The sequence below is a fragment of the Zootoca vivipara genome, chromosome 2 (genome assembly GCF_965207765.1).
Source record: "Zootoca vivipara chromosome 2, rZooViv2.hap1.1, whole genome shotgun sequence".
In the NCBI taxonomy this organism is placed as follows: Eukaryota; Metazoa; Chordata; class Lepidosauria; order Squamata; family Lacertidae; genus Zootoca; species Zootoca vivipara.
The window spans coordinates 248,480-266,974 of record NC_142584.1 but is presented as its reverse complement, the minus strand read 5'-3'; the positions used below and the strand labels follow the sequence as shown (position 1 = coordinate 266,974).

The window sequence follows — 18,495 nt, the reverse complement described above, 5'->3', positions numbered from 1 at the left end:
CGGACACTGCCTCACTGCAGGGCACGTCAGGGAAGCGAGGGTGGAGGCCGGCGAAGGCCTCCTCACAACCCTCCCTGGCCCGTGAGAGGAGCGGCGGTTGGAGGTGGGGGGGGGAGAGAGTGCACGCGTCCTTCCTGTCGGCGGCTGGGGGAGAGGAAGGAAGGAGGAGAAAGCGCTCCTCCGTTCCTGTCCCCCTGCCGCCGACAGCAAGGACAGGTCCCAGGGTTCGGAGAAGCGCTGCGCAAGCGCTTCTCCGAACCCTGGGAGGTCTCCTTGCTGTCGGCGGCTGCGGGAGAGGAACGGAGGAGGAGAAAGCAGCGCTTTCTCCTCCTCCGTTCCTGTCCCCCTGCCGCCGACAGCAATGACAGGTCCCAGGGTTCGGAGAAGCGCTGCGCAAGCGCTTCTCCGAACCCTGGGAGGTCTCCTTGCTGTCGGCGGCTGCGGGAGAGGAACGGAGGAGGAGAAAGCAGCGCTTTCTCCTCCTCCGTTCCTGTCCCCCTGCCGCCGACAGCAATGACAGGTCCCAGGGTTCGGAGAAGCGCTGCGCAAGCGCTTCTCCGAACCCTGGGAGGTCTCCTTGCTGTCGGCGGCTGCGGGAGAGGAACGGAGGAGGAGAAAGCAGCGCTTTCTCCTCCTCCGTTCCTGTCCCCCTGCCGCCAACAGCAATGACAGGTCCCAGGGTTCGGAGAAGCGCTGCGCAAGCGCTTCTCCGAACCCCAGAATTTTCTAGAGCCCGTTATTGAACGGGCTGAAATACACTAGTACAGTAATAAAGTGCAAGTGTCTCTGCGTCCAATATTCCCTGTGTCCCTGGGTTTGCGCTACTGTGCATGTGCCCCACGGACACAGGGACTGGACGCACACAGAGCCCAATCCCCGCGCACTCCCCGTCCCCGCACACTCACTCGCGCCCTGGAGCGGGGGGGGGGGGCGGAATGCGGTTCTCTCTCCCTCAACGGCTTCCCCTCCAAACTGCCACTCCGCGCCTCGCCTCCCGACTAATGGCGCAAGGGGAAGAGGGAAAGGGACCGCGAGGGATTGTGACGCGAGCGCGCGGTGGAGCCGCCGTTCCCCACCCCCACCCCATCGCCGCATCCCAACCCCTCCCCCCGCACGGCGGTTCAGATAGCCGTTAAAAGAATGTGGCAAGGCGGGCTCGGCTCTGGGTGGGTTAGGAAAGGCGGGCGGGCGGGCGGGGGGAGACGCGACGACTTCTGGGGAAGCACACAATGGACGCAGGGACACAAACAGCCTAGAGTGCCGTGGGAGGGGCCGGAGAGTCCCGAGCCTCTGGGATGCAGCAGTGCTCTGTAGGACTTTGAATCCTCCTCCTGCTGCCGTGGCTCGGCGCCTGGAACTGGCTGCTGCTGAAGCACCGACAAAGCACCCGAGCCACGGCAGGAGGAGGAGGATTCAAAGTGCTACAGAGCACTACTGCGTGCCAGAGGCTCAGGACTCGCTGACCCGGCAAGCCACCACCTCCTCTTGCCGCGGCTCAGCACCCTCCCCGCTAACGTGCAACTCTGAGGAGGCTTTACGCACCTCTCCTAAAAAACCGACACCCGATGTCTCACGCTGCGCGGGAAATGCTTTTTGCCCCTGGGTCCCTTCCCGCTCTTTTCTGGCGCCGAATCAAGGCGGCGCCCCCCTTCCCTTTCTTTCTTTCTTTCCTTCCTTCCTTCCTTCCTTCCCCAAACTGCGGCCCTCCAGATGTTTTGGCCTACAACTCCCATGATCCCTAGCTAACAGGACCAGTGGTTGGGGAAGATGGGAATTGTAGTCCAAAACATCTGGAGGGCCGAAGTTTGGGGATGCCTGCTTTTTTCCTTCCTTCCTTCCTTCCTTCCTTCCTTCCTTCCTTCCTTCCTTCCTTCCTTCCTTCCTTCCTTCCTTCCTTCCTTATCCCTTTCTGTCTTCTCTCCCTCTTTCTTTTTCTTTCCTTCTTTATTCCCTTCCTTCTTTCCTACTCTTCTTTCTCTCCCCTCTTTCCTTCCTCTCTCCCTCCTGCTCCCTCTTTTCTTCCTTCCTTCCTTAGCTCACTGTTCTAGCACCCGTTATTTTAACGGGCTTCAATATACTAGTAATTAATAATAGCTCTGTGTCCATTCTACATTATACGGTAATTCATTAATCCTTACATGAGCTATGTAAAGTAAGCCAGTATTATTATCCCCGTATGACAGAGGCCAAGAGAGAGAGTAACTTGCCTGATACTGTTAACTCCTGGCTGGGGTGCTCAGCTGACAGTTTATTCTCTTAGGCTGGAGTGTATGTGTTAGTTGTATTATTCCCTATGTTAGAACACTCACCCTTCTGTCCTCTCACTTGACAAGTTTTGCAGGTTGTTTAAGTTCTTCAAAGCCTATTTGGCCATAGACAGCTTCCTTCCTTCCTTGCCGATCACTCGTAGCTGAGTAAGATTGTCTTCCATAAACACGGTTTTAACAATGAGTCCGTAAGTGACTGTGGAGGCCAGTTCTGGATCCACACATCCTTCCACAGAGGGGACATTGGTTTCCAGGAGGGAGTTGATCATGGTGTGGATATGCCAAGAATGCCTTCCTCCTAGCATGTTTCTCCCTTGCGTCCTGAGTTCAAGTGTCTTCAAAGCCCATGACACCTTTGGTAAAGGCTGTTCTCCAACTGGAGCGCTTGCAGGCCAGTGTTTCCCAGTTGTCAGTATTTATACTACATTTTTTTTAAGATTTGCCTTGAGACAGTCTTTAAATTTCTTTTGTTGAGCACCAGCATTATGCTTTCCATTTTTAAGTTTGGAATAGAGTAGTTGCTTTGGAAGATGATAATCAGGCTTCCGCACAACATGACCAGTTCAGCGACGTTGATGTTGAAGAATCATTGCTTCAACACTGGTGATCTTTCCTTTTTCCAGTACAGTGATATTAGTTCTCCTGTCTTCCCACGTGATGTGTAAAAATTTTCGGAGACACTGTTGGTGGAATCTTTTGAGGAGCTGGAGATGGCGTTTAGAAGTGGTCCATGTTTCACAAGCATATAGTAAGGTTGTTAGTAAACAAGCATTTTGGTTTCCCTGCGAATGTCCTGGTCCTCAAACACTCTGCACTTCAGTCGGGAGAAAGCTACACTCGCAGAACTCAGGCGATGAAACTGATTGAAGGGGATAAAAGAAAACAGTGTAATGCAGGGGTGTCAAACTCAAATTCATCGGGGGCCGCATCAGCAGTTTGGTCACCCTCAAAGGGCCGGTTGTATCTGTAGGACTACGTGTCCACTCTTTATTATCATAAATTATTGTCACTGCATTCAATTATTACTGTTTTTTGTAATAATGTAAGTAATAACTAACATAGTCAGAATAATGGCAAGTAGATATTCAAATGTACAATTATTGTACAATTTATTGAAAAATGATTTTTGGTAACTGCACTGGGTGGTGGAGGCTCGCTAGGGTTTCATGCAGGAGCTTTGCAGAGCTACTGGTACCTGGAGATGCTGGGGTCCTTCTGCATGCAGGACAGATGTTCTGCCAGTGAGCCACCACCCTTCACCAAAGGGACTGGCTAAGGTTGACTCACTGGAGCTGTTCTCCTGGTTCCAGGGTTTAAGGGCCAGAAGTATAAAGCAGCATCCTATGTTTCTGAGGAGAGGGAGAGGGAGAGGGAGGGGAGGGGAGGTAGGAAGAAAGGAAGAAAAGAGGGAGTGGGAGGGAGAGATGAAGGAAGGAAAGAGGGGAGAGAAAGAAGAGTAGGAAAGAAGGAAGGGAATAAAGAAGGAAAGAAAAAGAAAGAGGGAGAGAAGACAGAGATAAAGAAGGAAGGAAGGAGAGGGAAAGAAAGAATAAGAACGAGAGAGAGGAAGAAAGAAAGGGAAGGGGGGGGTCGCCGCCTTGATTCAGCGCCAGAAAAGAGCGCGAAGGGACCCAGGGGCAAAAAGCATTTCCCGTGCAGCATGAGGCAGCGGGTGTCCGTTTTAGGAGACGTGCGTAAAGCCTCAGAGTTGCACGTTCGTGAGGCTGAGCCGCTGCTGAGCTCACATTCATGAGGCTGAGCCACGGCAGGAGGAGGAGGAGGTGAGGCAAGAGGAGGAGGAGGCGGCTTGCCGGGTCAGTGCCCGGCAGCGCCGTGCGGAGAGTCCCGAGCCTCTGGTACGCAGCAGTGCTCTGTAGCACTTTGAATCCTCCTCCTCCTCCACGCGGCGCTGCTGGGTGCTTTGTCTGTGCTTCAGCAGCAGCAGCAGCCGTTTCCAGGCGCCGAGCCGTGGCAGGAGGAGGAGGATTCAAAGTGCTACAGAGCACTGCTGCGTCGCAGAGGCTCGGGACTCTCCGTGCGGCGCTGCTGGGCGCTGACCCGGCAAGCTGCCTCCTCCTCCTGCTGTGGCTCGGGGTGCTCCACGCAGCGCTGCTCTGGCCGCCTTTCTACCCCCCCCCCAGGCCCCAGCTGTTTGTCAGCGCTTTGTCGGCGCGGCGCTTCAGCAGCAAGGTCCCGCTGCTGGGTCCCGCTGGCTGGGGCGCTCGGCGGGCCACATGATGAGGTCTGGCGGGCCGGATTTGGCCCCCGGGCCTTGTGTTTGACACCCGTGGTGTAATGGAAAATGAAGAATTGTACTTCCTTCAGCTCTTTTGAAAGCTAGTGTCTGTCTCTATCCTTGGTTACATTTGCTTTCTGTATATGATACGAATTAGAAACACACCCCTGATGCTCAGTGATCAATTGCTCATTCAAGGTCTTAGTGACTAGATTTTCAGTAACTTGAGAATTCTTTTTTTTTTTTAATGTTGCATAACCCAGGCCTATACGTGTTCAAAGTAATGGAAAGACTAGGAGAAGAGGCTGCTCTTTGTGGGTTTTCCTCTAGTAACTACAGATATATGTTATTGGTTACAGTGATATTTCCTGGGCTAGAAAAGGCTTAGGAAACATTGCAAAGAGCAACCTGGGCATGCTGGCTTTGTGGGTAGCATATTCTGTTTTCTCTTAACAGCAATTGCTGCTGGTTTTATCTTTATTGGGTTTGCTCTCCCCCTTTCCGCAGCTGAAAGAGCACAAGTTCGCAAGCTCTGCTTAATGAAATGTGTTTCCTGGTGGGATTTGCCTTTCTGGGTGTGCAGTTTGCATCTTTTAAAATGTGCAAGTTGAAATTCATTTCAAGTTGAACATATTTGTACCAAGGGATTGCAACCCCATAGTTACGCCGGATTTGTTTAGGTCTCATAGGTTTTTGAATGTCTGATGTCCTGTCTGTTCCTTATTTAAATTATGGGGAGCAGATGTTACCGCTTCAAGCAAACAAAGACCTGGTCATAGTGTAGTCATAGTTGAGGCTCTGTTTTAACGATTTAGGGACACAAGCTGGGTCTCAGTTCTGAATCAGTTTCACATATTGGGCCTCCCTTTTCCCTTCAGTCAGGTGCCAGCAAGCTTACAAGAACCAATGGTAAACTATGAGAAAAATTGGTGTTTCTCTCACTAAATGTGATGATTCTCTGCCACTATGTAGATCTAGGGCTAGGCCACCTCTTGTGTTTTGACTTTTTCTAATTTTAAGACAGCCGATCAACAAGGGCACTTAACATTATTCGTGTTTGTTGGAGGGGTCCTAAGAGTGTCCTGATCCTTAAATATAAAGCTTCTTGGCACCCCCCCCATTGTTCTCAGACCACTCCCTTTAGTAGGGGAATATTGAAGAGGAAGAGTTCTGGAATAATTGCAGAAGGTGGTGCTAAGGCAGAAATGGCAACATGAACCTCACCAGAACTACTACCGGTAGGTTTTAAACCAAGTACAGTGGTGCCTTGGGTTACAGACGCTTCAGGTTACAGACTCTGCTAACCCAGAAATAGTACCTCGGGTTAAGAACTTTGCTTCAGGATGAGAACAGAAATCATGCCACGGCGGCAGTGGGAGGCCCCATTAGCTAAAGTGGTACGTCAGGTTAAGAATGGACCTCCAAAATGAGTTAAGTTCTTAACCCGAGGTCCATGGCCACCACATATGGTAAAAAGTTTCCTCTTTCTCTTTATATTTCCAACACAGTTTAGAACTTGTTTTGTACATTTTAGCTATTTTACTCGGTGTTAGATACCAATGATATATCATTTTCATATTATTTTATTTCAATGAACAGCATGTAGTAAATTATATTTCCTCTTTCCATAACTTTTCCCAGGATGAAAGTTGGATATTATATCCAAAGTCTCTAGCCCAGGCATCCCCAAACTGTGGCCCTCCAGATGTTTTGGCCTACAACTCCCATGATCCCTAGCTAACAAGACCAGTGGTCAGGGATGATGGGAATTGTAGTCCAAAACATCTGGAGGGCCGAAGTTTGGGGGTGCAATGTATCACCACTGCCTTAACTTCTTCTTCACTTGTATGCCATTCTAAAAGTAATTTGTACATTTTTGATAAAACTTTCACATGATTTCCCAACAGATCTATTTCAAACCTCGGATCTCGTATCGAAACCTTTTTTTGTCAACTTGAAAACATCATTTAATTGTGGAGAATCCCTCAACAATTCTCTAATATCCTCATTTTTTCAATTTTCAATTTTAATTGTCTCTTTTAACAAGTCTTTATAGGTGGCCCACTCGCCTCTCATATTTACTTTTTAAACTGAGATTGCTTCCAATGGAGAGAGCCACCATGGTGTTCTTTGTTCTAATGTATTCTTGTACCTATCCCATACCTCATAGATTGACTTTCTTATCAAATGGTTCTGGAATCCTTTATGTACTTTTGTAATATCATACCACAAATAAGCGTGCCACCCAAATCTATTATCATGACCCTCCAAGTCTCATAAACCTGTATTTTTAGCAAGATCCATTCCCACAACCCGCAGAGACAGGACACTTCATAACATAACTTCAAATCTGGCAAGAGAAGCCTCCTCTTTCTTTGGAATGATTTAGTAATTTATATTCCCCTGCCAGATAAATCTTGATATTACTTTCTGCCATTCTTTGAAGTGTCCCGTTCCACCTATTACAGATTGAAATAAAAAAAGCCTTCTTGGTATTACATTCATCATCATCATCACTTTTAATTTGTATACCGTCTTTCTATCTTACAGTACCCAAGGCAGTTTACAAGCTTAAGAAACAAAAAATGTACTCCTTATAACAATCTAATGCAATACAAAAATGTAATAATAAAACATACTTTTAAAATAAGCAACCTTACATAAAATAAAGTAACATTCAACAATCATTAGAATAGTATAGAATAATATCAGCATATAAAAATTAAACAGAAATCCACTCTTAACAATTACAATAAATAATTTCTAAACTACAATCAATAAAACAACTGCAAGCCACAGTGCATAAAATAATACAATACAAAAATTGAGACGCAGAGACTGAAGGGTGGGGGAAGGCAGGCGGAAGAAGGCCTGGCCTGATGAAGTCTTTCCCCTCATATTCATTTTCACAGCAGATATTCTACCCCAAAATGATAATTTCATCCTTCCCCATACTTCCAAATCCCTCTTTATTTCTTTCCATGTAGGTATGTAATTGTCTTTGAATACATTTATATTTACTCTCCTCCCCCCCACGTATTTCTGTGATCTGTTGTAATTTTTCTTTTAATTGTACATTCATATTTTTCACCAACATTTTAATTTTTACCTTATTGAGTTTAGAACCAGCAACTTGGTTTTATACTTTTATACTTTCCTCTGCTCTTATAATGTTCGCCAGAACTTCAAGGAACCAGTATAAACAATAATGGTGACCGGAGACATCCCCGTCTTATTCCGTTTGTAACATCATACTTTTGAGCTACAATTCCCAACACTGGTTGCGCTGTGGTCTAAATCACTGAGCCTCTTGGGCTTGCCGATCAGAAGGTCGGCGATTCAAATCCCCGCGACGGAGTGAGCTCCCGTTGCTCAGTCCCAGCTCCTGCCAATCTAGCCATTCAAAAGCATGCCAGTGCATGTAGATCAGGCATCCCCAAACTGTGGCCCTCCAGATGTTTTGGCCTACAACTCCCATGATTCCTAGCTAGCAGGACCAGTGGTCAGGGAAGATGGGAATTGTAGTCCAAAACATCTGGAGGGCTGCAAGTTTGGGGATGCCTGATGTAGATAAATAGGTGGGAAGGTAGACGGCATTTCTGTGCACTCTGGTTTCCATCACGGTGTCCCGTTGTGCCAGAACTGATTTAGTCCTGCTGGCTACATGACCCGGAAAGCTGTCTATGGACAAATGCTGGCTCCGTTCGCCTGAAAGCGAGATGAGCGCCACAACCCCATAGTCACCTTTGACTGTCCAGGGGTCCTTTACCTTTACCTTTTACCTACAATTTCCAGGGTTCTTTGGGGGAAGTCACGTGCTTTAACTGTCTTGTGTGTTTGCAGTCTAGATTTGACCTGAGAGCATCTTTCTGTTCTTCTTTTTCTAACGCTGAAAGTGTCTTTGAACATATGCCCATGCACTTGGAGGAGCAGCAGCACGTATTATTAGTGTTTCTAGTTGATTTTGCATGTGCAGCCTGATCCTGTGCTTGCTTACTCCCAAGCAAGTAGGCATAGGAATATATTCCAGTAAAATCTTAGTTGGCAGCTCCTTTAACTGTGGTCATATTCTGAACTGAGTCAGGACAACACTGAGTCATTGATGGAGCCAGAATACTTGAGCTGCTGATATATATGGAAATTAGCTCATTACACTATCTTCTTTGCAGTGTTAATAGCAGCAGCTGGGGCTTATAAGGAAGGGAAGATTCTGCCAACGCCACTGCTGCTGCTGCTGCTGCTGCTGCTCAGTAGCACGAAGGAGGAGGGATCTGAAGGGATGCTTCCCTGTCTCTCCTCCTCCTTGGCATGGCCAAAATATTTCATCTTGCAACTGAGGGTCGATTATAAGGTCCTTGGGATCAGAGGGTGTGTTGCGGTCCAGGTGCAAAGTAAGTGGGGTTGGGTGCTCAGGCCTGCAGAGGCCTCAGCCTGTTCTACATGAGCAAATTAAGGATTGCCATTCAAATACTTAAATCAGGCTTCCTCAGCCTCGGCCCTCCAGATGTTTTGAGACTACAATTCCCATCATCCCTGACCACTGGTCCTGCTAGCTAGGGATCATGGGAGTTGTAGGCCAAAAACATATTAGCGTTGCCACTTAAGCTCAATCACTGAGCTCCCTCTCTTCTTCCAAATTCTCTTGAGTTGAAACGTTACCAGGTCCTTTAACCACTGTTTGCCAGTGCTGCTGTTTTTATTGACACGTTACCATTTTCCTAACACTAGTTGAACCTTATCTTCCTTGGTCCCTAAAGAGAACTCGACATTTCGGCAGGGGCTTAACTTCAGTTGTCTGAATCAGCTTGATCATCCGGTGTCTGCCTCTTGAATATTTCAGTTAATCAATAGATATGTTTTTCCTCTCTAGTAGCACAAGTGTTCCATCATAAGACAGTACTATGAGCCCTGCTGCTCTGTTGCCACATGGAAGAGAAAAATCTGGATTGGAAAACAAGCCTAAACAAATGGCATATCATTCTTGTTTTGGCACTGGTGCTCTCGTACAGTTCATTACAGCACTGCAGCGTGTTAATTAATGATATGTAAATATATTGCAATGATTGCATTTGCATATTGAGTGATGCCTCAGTACCTTAGGTTGTGATGTGTTTTAATTAAGGGCTAATTAGAAATGATGGGAATTTCACTTGGCTCAGTCTAATTATTTTCCATTTTGATGAATATGTAGAGAGTGTTATGATTAGCGATCAGAACAAACCATGGCATGTTAGTGGATCTGGCTGCCCAGGTTCTCAGGGGTTTATGGGGCTGAGAATTGTCCATTAAAAGCATTCATAAAAATTAGGGCTGCCAACCAATGGAAAGGTTTCTTTTAGTCAATTTATTGTTGTACTATTACTCATTTAATTGATTAATTAACTGATTAGGATAAATATTAAAGTAATTTGGTTCAAGTGTTATTTTGAGGCTATTTAACAAAGATAACAGTTTCTCTCAGCTAATTAACAGAGACAAATCCATTCTTTCCTTGGAAAATAATTTAAAGTGCATTGTCTGAATGAAGAGAAGCTCTTTTACATGGGAACTTATGGTAAGTTACCATGCAATTAAAAGCCCACACTATAACCTGTGACTAATTTTTGAATCCTGTTAAATCTTTTGGATTTAATAAAAATTATTTTTGACTAATAGAACTTCTGAGAGCTTCTTTCAGGTCTGGTGAGATGAATTTAGCATTTAGGATGCAGGTGTGCAACAGGTGGCATTGCAAATGCTCACAGCCATTTGACTCCTACAACCTGCCAGTTGATGGTCTGGACTGAGCTATTCCCGAGTCCCAGGTGATCTGCGTTATCTGAGATACTGTCATTGCGCAGCCCTTGTGCTCTGGTCTGCCTGGGCTAGGAAAGATGGATTGTGGAAAAGGAGGGAAGTGTGTTGAGGCCCTGCCTCTCTTGCAGCCCAATTCCACCTACCCTAGAGAGCAAGTGTGGGAAGTATGTGGGGCCGCAGGAGAGGCATAGGGACTAAATGAGAAATATGAAGCAGTAACCTTGGCCTGCAAACACATGAAAGAAAGCAACCAATGTGGTGTAGAAGACAGAATTATATTGGGATGACTCTTTTTCAAACCCCTGTTCTTCTTTTTTATAACTTTTTATTAATTTTCCAAAAATAACAAACATGAAAAACAAAAACAATACAAAACAATGGACTTCCCTCTAATCCCTTCCTTGGTTCAATTATTTATCAAAATACAGCATGTCCATTATTAAGTTTCTAACATATTTAAATAATCTATTATCCATTCATGATAACATTACAAGTGTTCTTAAAACCCTGCTAACATATTAACCTGTGTACATTGCTTCTGTATATATGCAATAAACATCTTCCATTCTTCCTTAAATTCATTATCGTCTCTTCCTCTTAATTTCATCGTCAGTTTTGACATTTCACCATATTCCATTCGTTTAATTTGCCCATCTTCTTTAGATGGGACACCATCTTCTCTCCAATGTTGGGCTATGTCAGGGGCCTCCGTACAGGGAGCCCCCCCCATCCTGCTCACCAGCTCTTTGCCCAGTGAGAGCAGCAGCAGCGGGTCAGGTGAGCGAAATCAGGAAGTCAGCGGGACAGAGGCGTCAGAGCTCAATGATCTGGGAGAGCCTTTGCAACGCCTCACCCTGCAGGTGGAGGGGGACATGCAGCCCCTTCCGGCGCCCGAATTAAGGCGCACCACCAAACGTAAGGTCGGGAGGAGGCGTTTTGGGGTGCCCAAACTCTTATGCTGGTCACACAACAGGAAACGTTCACTCCCAGATTCTGCGAGTGACTGAGCGGTCATGTTTTTTGCTATCTCTGCACTGTAAATACTATGCACAACAAAACCTTAAAAGACAGCAGACTCGGACGTCATTACTCGAAAGTAGCCGCAACAACACCATTACAGGCTAGTAAAAATTTGTGCGGCCGTTTTTGCATACGTAAACAGATCTCTTTTGTGCTCTTGGCGCATCCACTCCTATTATACCTATTACAAAGCTTCTGGTTTTTTTTAACAAAGGTTATCCTAAACATTTTCTTCATTTCATTATAAAGCATTTCCCAATATTTCTTAATAATTTTGCAATCTCACCACATATGAAATGTCCCCCCTGCTACTTTACATTTCTAACACTTGCTTTTCTTCGTTTTATACATTTTTTTGCTAATTTAACTGGAGTTAGATACCTTCTATACATCATTTTCATATAATTTTCTTTTTGTTGTTGTTTAGTCGTTTAGTCGTGTCCGACTCTTCGTGACCCCATGGACCATAGCACGCCAGGCACTCCTGTCTTGCACTGCCTCCCGCAATTTGGTCAAACTCATGTTCGTAGCTTCGAGAACACTGTCCAACCATCTTGTCCTCTGTCGTCCCCTTCTCCTAGTGCCCTCAATCTTTCCCAACATCAGGGTCTTTTCCAAGGATTCTTCTCTTCTCATGAGGTGGCCAAAGTATTGGAGCCTCAGCTTCACGATCTGTCCTTCCAGGGAGCACTCAGGGCTGATTTCCTTAAGAATGGATAGGTTTGATCTTCTTGCAGTCCATGGGACTCTCAAGAGTCTCCTCCAGCACCATAATTCAAAAGCATCAATTCTTCGGCGATCAGCCTTCTTGATGGTCCAGCTCTCACTTCCATACATCACTACTGGGAAAACCATAGCTTTAACTATACGGACCTTTGTCGGCAAGGTGATGTCTCTGCTTTTTAAGATGCTGTCTAGGTTTGTCATTGCTTTTCTCCCAAGAAGCAGGCGTCTTTTAATTTCGTGACTGCTGTCACCATCTGCAGTGATCAAGGAGCCCAAGAAAGTAAAATCTCTCACTGCCTCCATTTCTTCCCCTTCTATTTGCCAGGAGGTGATGGGACCAGTGGCCATGATCTTGGTTTTTTTGATGTTGAGCTTCAGACCATATTTTGCGCTCTCCTCTTTCACCCTCATTAAAAGGTTCTTTAATTCCTCCTCGCTTTCTGCCATCAAGGTTGTGTCATCTGCATATCTGAGGTTGTTGATATTTCTTCCGGCAATCTTAATTCCGGCTTGGGATTCATCTAGTCCAGCCTTTCGCATGATGAATTCTGCATATAAGTTAAATAAGCAGGGAGACAATATACAACCTTGTCGTACTCCTTTCCCAATTTTGAACCAATCAGTTGTTCCATATCCAGTTCTAACTGTAGCTTCTTGTCCCACATAGAGATTTCTCAGGAGACAGATGAGGTGATCAGGCACTCCCATTTCTTTAAGAACTTGCCATAGTTTGCTGTGGTCGACACAGTCAAAGGCTTTTGCATAGTCAATGAAGCAGAAGTAGACGTTTTTCTGGAACTCTCTAGCTTTCTCCATAATCCAGCGCATGTTTGCTATTTGGTCTCTGGTTCCTCTGCCCTTTCGAAATCCAGCTTGCACTTCTGGGAGTTCTCGGTCCACATACTGCCTAAGCCTGCCTTGTAGAATTTTAAGCATAACCTTGCTAGCGTGTGAAATGAGCGCAATTGTGCGGTAGTTGGAGCATTCTTTGGCACTGCCCTTCTTTGGAATTGGGATGTAGACTGATCTTCTCCAATCCTCTGGCCATTGCTGAGTTTTCCAAACTTGCTGGCATATTGGGTGTAGCACCTTAACAGCATCATCTTTTAAAATTTTAAATAGTTCAGCTGGAATATCATCACTTCCACTGGCCTTGTTATTAGCAGTGCTTTCTAAGGCCCATTTGACTTCACTCTCCAAGATGTCTGGCTCAAGGTCAGCAACCACACTACCTGGGGTGTACGAGACCTCCATATCTTTCTGGTATAATTCCTCTGTGTATTCTTGCCACCTCTTCTTGATGTCTTCTGCTTCTGTTAGGTCCTTACCACTTTTGTCCTTGATTATGGTAATCTTTGTACGAAATGTTCCTTTCATATCTCCAATTTTCTTGAACAGATCTCTGGTTTTCCCCATTCTATTGTTTTCCTCTATTTCTTTGCATTGCTCATTTAAGAAGACCCTCTTGTCTCTCCTTGCTGTTTTTTGGAAATCTGCATTCAGTTTCCTGTATCTTTCCCTATCTCCCTTGCATTTTGCTTGCCTCCTCTCCTCCGCTATTTGTAAGGCCTCGTTGGACAGCCATTTTGCTTTCTTGCATTTCCTTTTCCTTGGGATGGTTTTCGTTGCTGCCTCCTGTATAATGTTACGAGCCTCCATCCATAGTTCTTCAGGCATTCTGTCCACCAAATCTAAATCCTTAAACCTGTTCCCCACTTCCACTGTGTATTCATAAGGGATTTGATTCAGATTGTATCTTACTGGCCCAGTGGTTTTTCCTACTTTCTTCAGTTTAAGCTGGAATTTTGCTATAAGAAGCTGATGATCTGAGTTACAGTCAGCTCCAGGTCTTGTTTTTGCTGACTGTATAGAGCTTCTCCATCTTTGGCTGCAGAGAATATAATCAATCTGATTTCGATGCTGCCCATTTGGTGATATCCATGTGTAGAGTCGTCTCTTGTGTTGTTGGAAGAGAGTGTTTGTGATGACCAGCTTGTTCTCTTGACAGAACTCTATTAGCCTTTGCCCTGCTTCATTTTGAACTCCCAGGCCAAACTTGCCAGTTGTTCCTTTTATCTCTTGATTCCCTACTTTAGCATTCCAATCCCCTGTAATGAGAAGAACATCCTTCTTTGGTGTCATTTCTAGAAGGTGTTGTAAGTCTTCATAGAACTGGTCAATTTCACTTTCTTCAGCACCGGTAGTTGGTGCATAAACTTGGATTACTGTGATGTTAAAAGGTCTGCCTTGGATTCGTATCGAGATCATTCTGTCATTTTTGAGATTGCATCCCATTACAGCTTTTGCCACTCTTTTGTGGCGCTGTGGTTAAACCACTGAGCCTAGGGCTTGCTGATCAGAAGGTCGGCGGTTCGAATCCCTGTGACGGGGTGAGCTCCCGTTGCTTGGTCCCAGCTCCTGCCAACCTAGCAGTTCGAAAGCACGTCAAAATGCAAGTAGATAAATAGGAACCGCTACAGCGGGAAGGTAAACGGTGTTTCCATGTGCTGCTCTGGTTTGCCAGAAGCAGCTTTGTCATGCTGGCCACATGACCTGGAAGCTGTACGCCGGCTCCCGCGGCCAATAATGCGAGATGAGCGCGCAACCCCAGAGTCGGTCACGACTGGACCTAATGGTCAGGGGTCCCTTTACCTTTTACAGCTTTTGCCACTCTTTTGTTGACTATGAGGGCCACTCCATTTCTACTACGGGATTCTTGCCCACAGTAGTAGATATGATAGTCATCCGAACTGAATTCGCCCATTCCCTTCCATTTTAGTTCACTGATGCCCAGGATGTCGATATTTATTCTTGTCATCTCATTTTTGACCACATCCAGCTTACCTCTATTCATGGTTCTTACATTCCAGGTTCCTATGCAATATTTTTCTTTACAGCATCGGACTTTCCTTTCCTACAGGACTTTCCTTTCCTTTCCTACAGGACTTTCCTTTCTTTAATCGCTGTAAATTTTATATCATTCTTCCATAATTTTTCCCATTCCATCATCTGAATATTATGTCCCACATCTTGTGCCCATTTAATCATGACTGACTTGACCTCTTCATCCTTCGTTTCCCATTCCCAACAACAGATTGTACATTTTAGAAAGTAATTTAATTTCATTTTCTATTATTTCTCTCTGAAAAGTTGAGATTTCATACGCAAATCCTATCTTTTTATCATTCTCAAACATTTGATTTAACTGAAAATACTGCAACCATTCAGTTACATTCTCTCTGATTTCATTAAAGTCTTTTAATTTTAATTGGTTTTCTGTTTCCATTAACAACTCTCTGTATGTTGCCCTGGGTCACCTTAGACCAGGCATAGGCAAACTCGGCCCTCCAGATATTTTGAGACTATAATTCCCATCATCTGGAGGGCCGAGTTTGCCTATGCCTGCCTTAGACTACTGAAGTTAAATTGGAATGAGGGAGAATCATGTATACTATTTGGAGGAAAGGGGCAATGAAATTGTAACCCCTTCCCCCTCTTCAGCATCTATTTTCCAAGCTCATTTTTTTAAAGGCTCCAGTGTCTACTGGGCATATGGGTTTTTCTACCCATGGAAGAAGGTGTAAGTTTGAACATTTGTATTATATAGCAGTCAATGGCTGCTACAGGTTTCTTCTAGCTGAGGAAATGGCACAGAACCACTTCCGTTTTAAAAAGTGAACCTCTGAGACACTTGGCTTTAGAGAGGACTTCAGAGAACAAGGACGAAGCTTAGGAAGGAGTTCCAAATGACAATATAAAATAGTCAAGAATTTGTTGCATGTGTTGAAATTTTCATTAGGCTATGCTCTCCATTGGCCTTTGAATGTGTTCGATGTGTGCTTCCGTGTGGGAAATGCAAATAGTTTGGGATGCTATTGACCACATGTGTCTTCCTGTTGTTGTTGTTTTCCCCTGCCCTGGAGATGGGCTCTCTCCTCTCTAGCCTCAGCTCCCGCCTTTGAGTGCAACTGCATATGAAGCATAAATAAACTCTTCAATCTTTGTTAGCCTTTTGTTTGGGGGCTATGCATTCTGAGGTCATGGTAGTTACTGTACGTGCAAAGAGATCATGGGGCAAATAAACTCCTACGTTGTTTTCTCTGCTTCTGAAATAACCCTCTGCTCCCTATTTATATTTATCCAGTGTTAAGTATACGTGGTATTCAGGAAGAAGATCCCCCTGATGCTCAGCTAATGAGACTTGATAACATGTTGCTGGCAGAGGGTGTCTCCGGGCCGGAGAAGCGGGGAAGAGGAGGACCTGCGGCCATAGCAGCAACTTCAGGTGGCTGTCCAAATGACAATAGCATTGAGCACTCTGACTACAGGGCCAAGCTGTCACAGATCCGACAGATATACCACTCTGAGCTAGAGAAATATGAACAGGTGATCTTTCTGCATGGAAGAGTTTTTATCCTCTCAGTTAAAAACCATTGTTTATCCTTTGTGATCACAGAGCAGGGAGTATACATCCACCTTTGGACTATGCTGAAGTAAAAGTGTTAGCCTCTTCTCCATAGGCTATGGAGAATAGACTGAGATGTAGTTGTAAATATTGGTACAAGGAACCATGTAGGGGATGGAGGGAAGTCTGGAGATTCAGAGAATCTCAGAGTATGGTTATTTAAACAACTTTGTTATAAATGTGTACTTGTAAAAACAAATAAAAATATTAGATGGGGGGAAAGAAGAAGTAAAATTGTTAGGGGGCATAAATTCACTTAGGCTGCAGTCTTGTGTCCTTTTGTGAGCTTTTATGTAGCGTCAGGATTATGACCTTTCCTAATTCTTGGTTGCATTAAATGTGGCTGTCAATAGCTTTGGGTGCGCATTCCTCTTTGGAACTGCACCACTTTGCCACAGACCAGTGGTTTGCAGAGATCGCTTCCTTTCTTCTCCAGAAGCCAACACCAGCTTCTGTGTTTCATAGGGGAATTTTGTACAGAGGTCTTCAAAATTCTTCTTTTTCTCACATAACTTCTGCGACTTTCAACAGAGCACAATCTGCTTTTTGCAGAGATTGGTACAGCTGATTGGCATTTCTGTATAGATATGGGCAAATAAAAATAATTACAAACCAAATTGGGTCAAACCTAAATGTATGCAGCAATACAACTATATTAGAGTGTAAAAAAGTATTTGAATACCTGCCTATTAATAATAAAATCTAATGGCCCTTTGCCGTTTTTTTTTAAAATCAGACCTGTGTAACATAGCCTACAGAATATGCTGTTTCTACATATTAAATCTCACAAAGTAAGCTAAAGTATATTTTTAAATATTATAATCTTGTATTAATATTTAGACTGCATGTGATGCCAAGTTATCTGCCCCTTGTCTAGTCTGTTGTATAATTATCACTACCATTTATTTATAAGTTTTGAATTAAATGTGACCTTGGCTTCAGTCAAATATGCCTCTCTGCTTCTTATTTCCAGGCTTGCAGTGAGTTCACCACCCATGTGATGAACCTGCTCCGAGAACAGAGCAGGACGAGGCCAATTTCACCCAAAGAAATTGAGCGCATGGTGAATATAATTCATGGAAAGTTCAGCACCATTCAGATGCAGCTGAAACAGAGCACTTGTGAGGCTGTGATGATCCTGCGCTCACGGTTTCTGGATGCAAGGTAATACATGATCAAGGCTCAAGGGAGACCCTTCTTGTGTCCAGGATCTTGGTGGCACAGAAGGCTGTACAAAGTGTGACACTGGGCACAATGGGAAAAGACAATATTGAACCTGATAACAATGTGGAGGCAATAAACACTGGCATCTATTGGCACCTATGGTTTAGTTAAAGGTAAAACGTTAACGGACCCCTGGACGGTAGAGTCAAAGGTTATGGGGCTGCAGCACTCGACTTGCTTCAGGCCGAGGGAGCTGGCGTGTGTCCACAGACAGCTTTCCAGGTCATGTGGCCAACATGACTAAACCACTTCTGGCACAACGGGACACTGTGACAGAAACCAGAGCGCATGGAAACGCTGTTTACCTTCCCGCCACAGCAGTACCTATTTATCTACTTCAGGCATCCCCAAACTTCGGCCCTCCAGATGTTTTGGACTACAATTCCCATCATCCCTGACCACTGGTCCTCTTAGCTAGGGATCATGGGATTTGTAGGCCAAAACATCTGGCGGGCCGCAGTTTGGGGATGCCTGATCTACTTGCATTGGTGTGCTTTCGAACTGCTAGGTTGGCAGGTGCTGGGACATCTAAGGTTTAACAATAACCTGTTTGGGGTGCAATCCAGCCAATTCACCCATGAAATGTGGTGTTTGCTATTTTTAATTATGCAAGTTGCATTTATATACCTTGCATTGGAAGCATCAAGCTTAGGCCTAATTTTATGATTTCCTGCGATCTGCCTTTTGCCAGATGCATCTGCAGTAGGAAGAGTCATCTCCAGACTGACCCATCTAACCCAGTCTGATCTCTTTTAGTAGCA

The 18,495-nt window shown here is 45.0% G+C and overlaps 1 protein-coding gene across 1 annotated transcript in view; it reads left to right on the top strand.

Annotated features, from left to right (window-relative positions):
* Positions 1–18,495, top strand: part of PBX4 (PBX homeobox 4) — a 49,812-nt gene that overhangs the window by 18,479 nt on the left and 12,838 nt on the right. The window contains exons 3-4 of the mRNA XM_060272192.2: positions 16,190–16,431; positions 17,484–17,674. Coding sequence (XP_060128175.1) covers positions 16,190–16,431; positions 17,484–17,674 — 433 coding nt within the window. The remainder of the gene's footprint in view (positions 1–16,189; positions 16,432–17,483; positions 17,675–18,495) is intronic.